The 12934-nt window shown below is 46.9% G+C and overlaps 1 protein-coding gene across 1 annotated transcript in view; it reads right to left on the reverse strand.

The window, feature by feature from the left end:
- jarid2b (jumonji, AT rich interactive domain 2b) overlaps nucleotides 1-12934 on the reverse strand; it is a 317228-nt gene that overhangs the window by 149327 nt on the left and 154967 nt on the right. Inside the window, 1 exon segment of the mRNA XM_055654246.1 lies at nucleotides 8506-8656. Within this exon segment, the coding sequence (XP_055510221.1) occupies nucleotides 8506-8656 (151 nt within the window).

Genomic DNA, 12934 nt, shown 5'->3' on the forward strand with positions numbered 1-12934 from the left:
CCTATTAAATCTTTTCCTCCCCTCATCTAAAACCAAGGCCCTCTTGTTGTTGTTTCCCCTACTCTGGGCAAGAGACTCTGCGTCTATTCCTCTCATGATTTTGTACACTTCAATAAGATCACCCTCATCCTCCTGTGCTCCAAGGAATACAGTCCCAGCCTGCTCAACCTCTCCCTATAGCTCAGGACCTCGAGTCCTGGCAACATCCTCATAAATGGTAAGAGGTAGTTTGAACAGTTAACTGTGCGTGGGAGTGGAAGACTGCTGATTAAAAGGGACGTCATGGTAAGCCTTGCATCATCAGGCGATGGATCATCGCTTCGTGTGTTGTTCCCATTGCGTTTTGTGGTGTCTGCTGTCTCACCATCTTGTCTCGTGGGATGGGGGGGGGGGGGGGGGGGTTTCATAGATGTGAGGTACTTTTTGAAGGGGAAGTGGGCGGATGAGTCAACTAACAGCTCAGCAAGTGGTTTATTCCACTCAGTGTTAGAGACAGTTGGGAGTAAATCCCCTGTCTTCCTGTCTCCTAGGAAAAGGGAAGTTTACACAGCGGTATTTCGCAAAAACTTTGGGGAACTAAAATTGTTACTGAATAAATTTAATTGAGAGTTTAATAATAGACAATAAGTGCAGGAGTAGGCCATTCAGCCCTTTGAGCCAGCACCGGCATTCAATGTGATCATGGCTGATAATCCACAATCAGTACCCCATTCCTGCCTTCTCCCCATATCCCCTGACTCCACTATCTTTAAGAGCCCTATCTAGCTCTCTCTTGAAAGTATCCAGAGAACCTGCCTCCACCGCACTCTGAGGCAGAAAATTCCAGACTCACCACTCTCTGTGAGAAAATGTTTCCTCGTCTCCGTTCCAAATGGCTTACTCCTTATTCTTAAACAGTGGCCCCTGGTTCTGGACTCCCCCAGCATCGGGAATATGTTTCCTGCCTCTAGCGTGTCCAAACCCTTAATAATCTTATATGTTTTAATAAGATCTTGTCTCATCCTTCTAAATTCCAGAGTATACAAGCCCAATCAACCCATTCTCTCAGCATATGGCAGTCCCGCCATCCCGGGAATTAACCTTGTAAACCTACGCTGCACTCCCTCAATAGCAAGAATGTCCTTCCTCAAATTTGGAGACCAAAACTGCACACAATACTCCTGCTGTGGTCTCACTAGGGACCTTACAACTGCAGAACGACCTCTTTGCTCCTATACTCAACTCCTCTTGTTAAGAAGGCCAACATGCCATTCACTTTCTTCACTGCCTGCTGTACCTGCATGCTTACTTTCATTGACTGATGAACAAGGACCCCCAGGTCCTGTTGTACTTCCCCTTTTCCCAACTTGCCACCATTTAGATAATGGTTAAGAAAGAACTGCAGATGCTGGAATAACCGAAAGTAGACAAAAATGCAGTGGAATCTCAGCGGGTGAGGCAGCATCGATGGAACAAAGAAATAGGTGATGTTTCGGGTCGAGACCCTTCTTCAGACTGATGAGGTGGGGGTGGGGGGGGGGGGGGGGGGGAGAGGACATGAAGAAGAAAGGAAAAGGCAGAGATAGTAGGCTGTGGGAGAGCTGGGAATGGCAGGGGAAGGAGGGACAAAGCAAGGACTGCCTAAAATTGGAGGTCAATGTTCATACCACTGGGGTGTAAACTGCCCAAGCAAAATATGAGGTGCTGCTCCTCCAATTTGAGGTGGGACTCATTCTGGCCATGGAGGAGGCCCAGGACAGAAAGGTCGAATATTGAATAGGAGGGGCAGTTGAAGTGCTGAGCCACTGGGAGATCAGGTTGGTTAATGTGAACTGAGCGGAGGTGTTGGGTGAAGCGATCGCCAAGCCTGCGCTTGGTCTCACTGATGTAGAGCAGTTGACACCTGGAACAGCGGATGCAATAGATGAGGTTGGAGGGGGTGCAGGTGAACCTCTGCCTCAACTGGAAAGACTGCTTAGGTCCTTGGTGTAGTGGAGGGGGGAGGTAAAGCGACAAGTGCAGCATTTCCTGCGGTTTGCATGGGAAAGTACCTGGAGCGGGTGGTTTGGGTGGGAAGGGACGAATTGACCAGGGAGTTATGGAGGGAGCGGTCTCTGCGCAAAGCCGAAAGGAGAGGAGATGGGAAGGTGTGGCCAGTGGTGGGATTCCGTTGGAGGTGTCGAAAATGTCGGAGGATTATCTATTGTATGTGACGGCTGGTGTGGTGGAAGGTGAGGACAAGGGGGACTCTGTCCTTGTTACGTGTGGGGGGATGGGGAGTGAGAGCAGAGCTACGGGATATAGAGGAGACCCTGGTGAGAGCCTCATCTATAGTCGAAGAGGGGAACCCCCGTTCCCTAAAGAATGAGGACATCTCTGATGCTACGATCATAACAGACTAATGACTGACATCCACTATAAATCCACTGACTCCCATGGCTATCTGGACTGCACTTCTTCCCACCCTGCTTCCTGTAAGGACTCCATCCCCTACTCCCAATTGCTCTGTCTACACCGCATCTGCACCCAGGATGAGGTGTGCCACACCAGGGCATTGGAGATGTCCTCATTCTTCAGGGACGGGAGTTCCTCTCTTCGACTATAGATGAGACTCTCATCAGGGTCTCTTCTATATCCCTTAACTCTGCTCTCACTCCCCATCCCCCCACTCGTAACAAGGACAGTCCCCCTTGCACTGATTGGGGATGATCAGTCATGAACACATTGAATGGCGGTGATGGCTCGAAAGGCCAAATGGCTGACTCCTGCACCTGTTGTCTATTGCCTATTGTCTATTAACCAACCTGATCTCGCGGTGGCTCAGCACTTCAACTCCCCCTCCCATTCCGAATCCGACCTTTCTGTCCTGGGCCTTTATCATTCTTCAGTCCCATCAGTCTACCCAATACCATTTCCTCCCAAATATGAGTTTCCTTCAGTTCCTCTGTCACCACAGATCCTCTGGCCACTAGTGCATCAGGAAGATTGTTTATGTCCTCATTAGTGAAGACGGATCCAAAGTACCTGTTCAACACATCTGCCATTTCCTTGTTCCCCATAATAAATTCACCCTTTTCAGTCTTCGAGGGTCCAACTTTGGTCTCAACTAATTTTTTCCTCTTCACATACCTAAAGAAGCTTTTACTATCCTCCTTTATATTCTTGGCTAGCTTACCTTCGTATCTCATCTTTTCTCCCTGTATTGCCTTTTTAGTTATCTTCTGTTGCTCTTTAAACCCTCTTGCTTCCCGCTCATCTTTGCTATGTTGTACTTCTTCTCTTATATTTTTATACTGTCCCTGACTTCCCTTGTCAGCCACGGTCGCCCCTTACTCCCCTTGGAATCTTTCGTCCTCTCTGGAATGAACTGATCCTGCACCTTCTGTATTATTCCCAGAAATACCTGCCATTGTTGTTCCACTGTCATCCCTGCTAGTGTATCTTTCCAGTCAACTCTGGCCAGTTCCTCCCTCATGGCTCCATAGTCCCCTTTATTCAACTGTAACACTGACACCTCCGATTTACCCTTCTCCTTCTCAGATTGTAGATTAAAACTTATCATATTATGGTCACTACCTCCTAATGGCTCCTTAACCTCAAGTTCCCTTATCAAATCCGGTTCATTACACAACACTAAATCCAGAATTACCTTCTCCCTGGTAGGCTCCAGTACAAGCTGCTGTAAGAATCCATCTCGGAGCACTCCAGAAAATACCTTTCTCGAGGTCCAGTACCAACCTGATTTAGCCAGTATACCTGCATGGTGAAATTCCCCATAACAACTGTAGTATTACCTGTAGGACATGTCAATTCAATTTGCACCCTATATGCAGGCTACATGTTGGGGCCCTGTGGATATGTCCCATTAGGGTCTTTCTACCCTTATAATTCCTCAGTTCTATCCACACTGACCCTGCATCTCCTGATTCTATGTCACCCCTCTCAAGGGACTGAATTTTCGTTCTGAATTGTACGTTCTCCCCGTCACCTGCATGGGTTTTCCCCAGGATCTCTAGTTTCCTTCCAGATTCCAACGACGTAAAGGTTTGTAGGTTAATTGGCTTGGTATAAATGTAATTTGTCTCTAGTGTGTGTGGGGTAGCGTTAATGTGCGGGGATCGCTGGTCGGTGTGGAATCGGCGGGCCGAAGGGCCTGTTTCCGTGCTGTATCGCTAAACTAAACTAAACTAAATGAATTTGGCTTCACTCAGTGACGCGCCCAAGGTAACAGCTGAATACATACAAGCTACAGAGAACGATCAGTCCCTGGAGGATGTATCAAGGACACTTTCAGCGGGTTTAGAGTTTGAATTTCAGGGCTATCCTTTGATCCACTGAATGCGAACAAGGGTTTATACCAAGGAATGCACAAACTCGGTTGAAAATCGAGTTATCCATTGGGCTTGGAGCCAAATTTTTATCAATAGCTCATTCTATGCCTTTTCAACGCATTGTTATAGAGTCATAGACGCATACAGTGTGGAAACAGGCACTTCGGCCCAACATGCCCATACCAGCCAACATGTCCCATGTGCACTAGTCACACCTGCCTACGTTTGGCCCATATCCCTCCATTTCTGTCCTATCCATGTAACTGTCTAGCTGTTTCTTAAGCGTTGCGATAGTCCCAACCTCAACTTCTTCTGGCAGCTTGTTCCATACACCCACCACCCTTTGTGTGAAACAGTTACCCCTCAGATTCCGATTAAATCTTTTCCCCTTCACCTTAAACCTGTGTCCTCTGGTCCTCGATTCCCCTACTCTGGGCAAGAGGCACAGTGCATATGTTAATTATTGAGTTATGCCCTGACTTGTATTTCCTGTTTTAAAATCCTGGTTGGTTTAGTATTACAAGTGCAGTGTGGAAACAGGCCATACAGGCAGCACCCGTGGTCAGGATCGAACCCGGGTCTCTGGCGCTTTGAAGCAGCAGCTCTACCGCTGCGCCGCCCTTTGTTGAAGGGAACACGGAAAGCCTCTGGTTGAAAATCACTGACAAGAGAGTGGTCGGATTTAAAACAGCCACAATAAGAAGAGTTGAGCACTCTATGCAGCAGGTTGTTGGAACTTGCACCAGAAACTATTGAGCAACAAATACCTCAAATATTTTTTTGAAACAAAAATATTCCAACCAAGGACAACAAAACACAGAGATTAAGGATCATCTCTGAACTACAAGCTGCCTTAGTTATACTGGGCTTCAGGCTTTTGCTTTGTTCTGCACTAATATTGCACTTCATCTATTTATTCATTTATTTATCCTATCCATCCATTCCTATTCTTCTAACCATCCATCTGTCCAGCGTCAGAAAAAGGGTCTTGTCCCGAAACTTCATCCATTCCTTCTCTCCAGAGATGCTGCCTGTCCCGCTAAGTTACTCAGCTTTTTGTGTCCACCTATCCATCCATCTCTCAATGTTATCTATTTAATACTTTGTGGAATTATTTGCCACAGAAGGCTGTGGAAGTTTAGTTCGATTTGACAAAGTATTTCCCTTTAAAAACTTTAATTATATTGCCAGCTTCCCACTTGCGCAATAGAGGTACAGGCAGACAGACAGACAGACAGACAGAAGAAGATAGATAGATGGGCCAAACACAGGCAGATGGGACTAGAGTAGATGGCCCTTGTGGGCAAGTTGCCTCTTTCCGTGTTGTTTGGTTCTATAACTCCACTGTGTTTACAAACCATTTGTGATGCTGCAAGTATGAATTTCATTGTTCCGTTTCAGTACATATGATAATTAAACACATTTCACTTAACATTGACTTTCCGCCACAAAGACTTTGCACAAATACAATGAGCTGAATGTCCCAATCTGAAACCTCTGGTTCTAGAATTCATTATGAAGCAAATATACTCAGAAACTGCGTACAAGTCCATAACCGATTTCCGGCACCTCCATCAATCTGAACAAAATTATGAGATCTCACTTGAAATCCCTTCTGGAAGCCCCCCCACCACACTTCCCCACTCCCATAAATGTGGCTCCGAGGCCAGGTGAGGCGGCCGATCCTAACCTCATCAGGACTTCCACGGCCGAGTGGCGGGACGAATTTGCCCCCCTGCAGCCCGGGCTCTGGAACTCCAGCCCGGCCAGAGCTAGCAGATCCCTTCCCATCGCCGACTCCTGAGGCCGTCTTTGTGGGCAGGTATCTTGGCCCCTCGGCGGCTGAGGCGGAAAGTTCCGGTATCGTTGGACTCCTCTCGGAGGCCGGTACCTCGTTGGTCTGGCAAAACGGGTAATCAGGCAACGCTCTGGAACCAAGGGTGCCGGAAAACCGGTGGTGGAGCTGAATATGCTTTGCCCCAGGAGAGCACAAACCATCTGCTCTCAGAATAGCTTTGCCATCATTTTTCGTAAACACATAGATTTGAACCAGATTCCACCCGACTGGCAAAGATATACATACAAAACAAATTAAATACTGGTTTCCTACCTCAAAAGATGGGTCAACACTGAACGTTAATTTGAGCTTTGTAAGGAATTGCTCTCCAAATTAATTGATTTACACTCATAAATAGGTACAGTCAACCTTGACATCGAAAAAATACAGCAGAAAAGATTCTCAAAACACACCACTCCAGATTCTTATCAACTGTTATCACGCAAATGACCCATCTACACCTCCACCCCTCAGCAGGAAGGTCTTAAAGCCCTCTGATTATTTCTCGACCACAGAACCAACCAATTTCCCTCTACCAACGTTAACCTCCGCCGAGCGGAGTTGGTCGTCACCCTTAACGACTTCTCCTTCGACTCTTCCCGTTTCCTCCACATCCAAGGCATAGCTATGGGCACTCGCATGGGCCCCAGCTATGCCTGCCTCTTTGTAGGGTAGGTCGAGCAATCCATGTTACTGGCCCTATCCCCAAACTCTACCTCCGCTACATTGACGACTGCATCGGTGCTACCTCGTGCACCCATGCCCAACTCTCAGACTTCATCAACTTCCATTGATTGATGTTATTAATGATTTAGATGATGGAATTAAAAGTAACACTAGCAAATTTGCAGGTGAAACAAACCTGGGTGGCAGTGTGAACTGCAAAGAGGATGCTAGGGGGTTGCAGGGTGACTTGGACAGGTTGAGTGAGTGGGGCAAATGCATGGCAGATGTAGATGAATGCGAGGTTATCCACTTTGGCGGCAAGAACAAGGAGGCAGATTATTATCTCAATGGTGTCAGATTAGGAAAAAGGGAAATGCAACGAGACCTGGGTGTCCTTGTACACCAGTCACTGAAAGTAAGCATGCAGGTAGAGCAGGCAGTGAAGAAAGCTAATGGAATGTTGGCCTTCATAACAAGAGGATTTCAGTATAGGATTAAATAGGTTCTTCTGCAGTTGTATAGGACTGTGGTAAGACCACATCTGGGGTATTGTGTACAGTTTTGGTCTCCTAATTTGAGGGAGGACATCCTTGTGTTGAAGCAGTGCAGCGTAGGTTCATAGAAACATAGAAACATAGAAATTAGGTGCAGGAGTAGGCCATTCGGCCCTTCGAGCCTGCACCGCCATTTAATATGATCATGGCTGATCATCCAACTCAGTATCCCGTACCTGCCTTTTCTCCATACCCTCTGATCCCCTTGGCCATAAGGGCCACATCTAACTCCCTCTTAAATATAGCCAATGAAATGGCCTCAACTACCCGCTGTCCTTGCAGAGAGTTCCAGAGATTCACCAGGTCTCTGTGTGAAAAAAGCTTCTCCTCATCTCGGTTTTTAAAGGATTTCCCCCTTATCCTTAAGCTGTGACCCAGTTTGTCCTGGAAGACCACATCAACATCGGAAACAATCTTCCTGCATCTAGCCTGTCCAACCCCTTAAGAATTTTGTTCACGAGATTGATCCCTGGGATGGCGGGACTGTCATATGATGAAAGATTGGAAAGACTGGGCTTATATTCACTGGAATTTAGGATGAGAGGGAATCTTATAGAAACATATAAAATCATAAAAGGACTGGACAAGCTAGATGCAGGAAACATGTTCCCGATGTTGGGGGAGTCTAGAACCAGGGGCCACAGATTAAGAATAAAAGGGAGGCCATTTAAAACTGTGATGAGAAAAAACATTTTCACCCAGAGAGTTGTGAATTTGTGGAATTCTCTGCCACAGAGGGCAGTGGAGGCCAATTCACTGGATGAATTTAAAAGAGAGTTGGAGCTCTAGGGGCTAGCGGAATCAAGGGGTATGGGGAGAAGGCAGGCACGGGTTTGTGGATTGTGGATGATGAGACATGATCACAATGAATGGCGGTGCTGGCTCGAAGGGCCAAATGTCCTCCTCCTGCACCTGTTTTCTATGTTTCTATCTATATTTCTATGACTCTCCGACTAGTGGAAACGTCCTCTTCACATCCAGGCCTTTCACTATTCGGTCCGTTTCAATGAGGATCCCCACCTCCCCCTCCCCCTCTCCCGCTCATCCTTATAAACGTTTCAGGTTGTAATTTCATTGAATTGATGGAACAGATTGATTTAACCTGGAGTGATGTCTGCCAATATCAGTGGTCCCTCACCATTCAAATCCTTCCCATGCGTTTTCCCATCGCTGCTCCCATTGATGTCACCGTACTGTCGCTTCTGCGAGTTTTTGAATTCCTTCAACGATAAATAGAGGGCTTTTCGGACGACCCTCTCTTCTGACCACGGAATTCCATCGTCGTAGTCCTATAAACACAAGAATGCAGAATTGGCTTTAGTGTTAACCTAACGCAACTCCATTAGTCGTACATTGCTTGGGTCCAAATGACCTTGGTCATCATATTTAGTTTAGTTTAGAGATACAGCGGGGAAACGGGCTCTTTGGCCCACCGAGTCCGCGCCGACCAGCGATCCCCGCACACATTAACGCTGTCTCACACACACCAGGCACAATTTGCACATACACCAAGCCAATTCACCTACGTGCCTGTACGTCTTTGGAGTGTGCGAGGAGACCAAAGATCTCAGAGAAAACCCACACGGTCACGGGGAGAACGTACAAACTCCGTACTGACAGCACCCATGGTCGTGATCGCACCTGGGTCTCCGGCGCTGCAAGTGCTGTGAGGCAGCAACTCTATCGCTGCGCCACCGCATCGGTGTGAATGCTACAATATTTTCTTTGCCATTGCAGTTTTGTGTAGTGCGCATCCCTAACATAGAATAGATCGGTTAGATACACACAGTCCCTTGCCCAGAGTAGAGAAATTGAAAACCAGAGGACATAGGTTGAAGAGGCGAAGATTTAATAGAAAATCTGAGTGGTTACTTTTTCACACATAGGGTGGTGGGTGTATGGAAAAAGCTGCCAGAGGAGATAGTTGAGGCTAGGACTATCCCAACGTAGTTAGACAGGTACATGGATAGGACAGGTTTGGATGGTTATGGGCCAAACGCAGGCAGGTGGGACTAGTGTAGCTGGGACGTGCTGGTTGGTGTGGGCAAGTTGGGCCGAAGGGCCTGTTTACTTGGCTGTATGACTGACTCTACATGAATCAGCTTCTTACCACAATATCACACCAGCCTACTTGCGGTGGTGGCTGGTAAGTAAGGATGCAACTGCAGACGTCATCCATTCCTTCTCTCCAGAGATGCTGCCTGACTCGCTGAGTTACTCCTGCACTTTGTGCCTACCTTTTTCTTAAATCTTTTCCCTCTCACCTTCAACACACTTTGTGTGGAGCATTGAGAAACAAAAGGCTGTAGAACACTTCTACACTCCAGCAATGACGGCGAGAGTCAAGAGTGTTTTATTGTCATGTGTCCCAGATAGAACAATGAAATCCTTACTTGCAGCAGCACAACAGAAGATGTAAACATGGTACACTGTAAACAATTGAATAAACGAGAAAAGAGTTCCGCGTGTGTATATATACAAACAATAACAGTGCATAACATAACCCCGCAAGTCTATGTAGTTCAGAGCTTATTTGGAGATTGTAGTGTTTCATAGCCTGATGGCTGTGTGGATGCAGCTGTTCCTGAACCTGGATGTTACAGTTCTCATTAGGCCATGTGATACAAGCAGAATTAGGCCATTCGGCCCATAAAGTCTAGTCCGCCATTCCATCATGGCTGATCTATTTCTCCCTCCTAGCCCCAATCTCCTGCCTTCTCCCTGTAACTCATCACACCCGTACAGGCTCCTGTGCATTCATCCCGATGGCAGGGGTGAATTGAGAGGGTGGCCAAGGTGGTTAGCCTCCGGGTTTTACGGTGATTAGTTATGGTTTCTTACTCTTGAATTCCACAAATGCTGTCAAGCTGCCAAGGGGGAAGTCTACGAGGTGAACACCCACTGTAAGAGCATTAGCAAAACTCAGGTACCTTAAATTAGCTGTCGCACTAATGCAACACCACCTCACAAAAAGACTCTGACATATGTTCACTAGCTCGAGGAGCAGAATTACGCAATTCTGCTCATCAAGTCTACTCCGCCGTTCAATCATGGCTGATCACTCTGTCCCTCTCAACCCCATTCTCCTGCCTTCTTCCCATAAACCCTGGCACCCGTACTAATCAAGAATCTGTCAATCCCCACCTTACAAATATCAATTGACTTGGCCTGTACAGCCGTCTCTGGCAATAAATTCCATAGATTTACCACCTCCTGATTAAAGAAATTCCTCCTCATCTCCTTCCTAAAGGTATGTCTTTTCATTCTGAGGCTGTGGCCTCTGCTCCTACTGACACTAGTGGAAGCATCCTCTCCACATCCACTCTATCGTACTCACCCCACTCCAATTCGACCCCTCCCCTGCCCCTTGCAGTTAAGCAAACGCCTCAAAGCAGTCATTTCCTAGTTTGTGTCTAGGTTTATTATTGTCACATGTACTCAGGTTTTCTCTGGGATCTTCACACTCCAAAGACGTACAGGTAATTGGGTTTGTATAAATGTAAATTGTTCCTAGTGTGTAGGATAGTGTTAATATGCAGGGATTGTTGGTCGGCTCGGACTCAGTGGGCTGAAGGGCCTGTTTCTGCACTGTATCTCTAAACTAAATTAAAGACCCCTGAGCTATTATCTACGTCGTTGGAGACCCACGGACTATCTTAAATAAATAGGTTTACTGCCTTGGTGCTCCGCCCGCAAGTGACAGCATGACAAACACTGACAGTTAAGAATAATACATAAAACATTAATAATAAAACATTATCGATTAAACATGTGAATTAGATAAAATACCAGAGCAAAAGTCCAGTAATCGGACTTTACCTTGCACTAAACATGTAGGGAAGTGTGAAAAAGGCAGCACAGTGGTGCCACAGTAGAGTTGCTGCCTCACAGCTCTAGAGACCCGGGTTTGATCCCGGCTACGGGTGATGTCTGTGTGGAGTTTGTTCTCCTTGTGACCATGTGGGTTTCCTCTGGGTGTTCCGGTTTCCTCTCACATCTCAAAGATGTGCAGGTATGTAGGTGAATTGCCCTCTGTCAATTACCCACTGGTGTGTAGGGAATGGTTGAGAAAGTGGGATAATGTGGACCTAACATGAATCAATGGTCATGAACTGGCTGGGCAGAAGGGCCTGTCTCCATGCTGTATCTCAACATGGCTGTCTTGATGGCCTTGAAAGACGATGGTTTCATTTAAGCTCCAGCTCAGTGGAACTAAAAGCTGGCTCAGAAAGATAGATAGATATAGATATGCCATTTATTGTCACTATACATGTACAGTGAAATTGCTCGTACTCTGTCAATTTACCCAAAAAAACAGAAGGGGATGTGTAGGGAGCTGGTTGATGGAAAGTGGGATAATTTGTAGGACCTAATTCTCAGAATGCAAATCTGAATGGTCATGAAGGCCTTGGGCAGAAGGGCTTCTGTCTAAGGCCATGCTGTATCTCAGGGCACATCCTCTGCGCTGTCCTGGTTACCCTCTGAGGCCATGGTTGACCATGCTGTAAGAGTATGTCAGCAGGAGTTTCGATTGAAGCTCCAGCTCAGTGGACCCTCAAAGTGCAGCTGGCCTTCTGATGAGAAAGCGTGAATAAGTATTCTCCAGCATTCTTCACATTTGCTTCCCTTGCCCTTCACTCTAACAGAGGGACGTGCATATCCTCAGCTTTAGTCAGCATACTTTTAAAAACATCCCACTTGGCTGATGTTCCTTTCCCCTCAAATAACCCCTCTCATACCCTCAAAGTTGGCCTTACCCCTGTTGCATGAGCCCTTTCTGTCCCTATCTATAACTATCTTAAAGCTAATCACAGTGGTCACTGGTCCCAAAAGGCTGCCCCACTTACCCGTCCCAATTTCCAAAGACTAGATCAAGCGTTGCCCTCGAAAGGTATAACCAAGCTGACCTCCCCTCCCGGTGGCTCAGCACTACAACTCCCCCTCCCACTCCGTCTCCGACCTCTCTGTCCTGGGTCTCCTCCATGGCCACAGCGAGTAGCACCGGAAATTGGAGGAACAGCACCTCATATTCCGTTTGGGGAGTCTGCATCCTGGGGGCATGAACATCGAATTCTCCCAATTTTGTTAGTCCTTGCTGTCTCCTCCCCTTCCTCAGCCCCCCTGCTGTCTCTTCCCATCCCCCAGCCTTCGGGCTCTTCCTCCTTTTTCCTTTCTTGTCCCCGCCCACCCCCGCCCCCGATCAGTCTGAAGAAGGGTTTCGGCCCGAAACGTTGCCTATTTCCTTCGCTCCATAGATGCTGCTGCACCCGCTGAGTTTCTCCAGCTTTTTTGTGTAACCTTAGAGCCCTATACATATTGGTGGAGAATACTACATGAATGTTTAAGCAGTTATTTTTAATGAAACTAATTAACCTACATCTACCAATGATTTGGAGGAGAACATGCACGGAAAAATTAGCAAGTTTGCAGATGATACAAAAGTGGGTGATTTTGCAGATAGTGAAGATGGTTGTGAAGCTACAGAGAACATCATGTTGTTATCTGAAGTCTTGACCCGAAACGTCACCCATTCCTTTTCTCCAGAGATGCTGCCTGTCCCGCTGAGT

This window comes from Leucoraja erinacea, chromosome 2, assembly GCF_028641065.1.
Source record: "Leucoraja erinacea ecotype New England chromosome 2, Leri_hhj_1, whole genome shotgun sequence".
NCBI classification, from domain to species: domain Eukaryota; kingdom Metazoa; phylum Chordata; class Chondrichthyes; order Rajiformes; family Rajidae; genus Leucoraja; species Leucoraja erinaceus.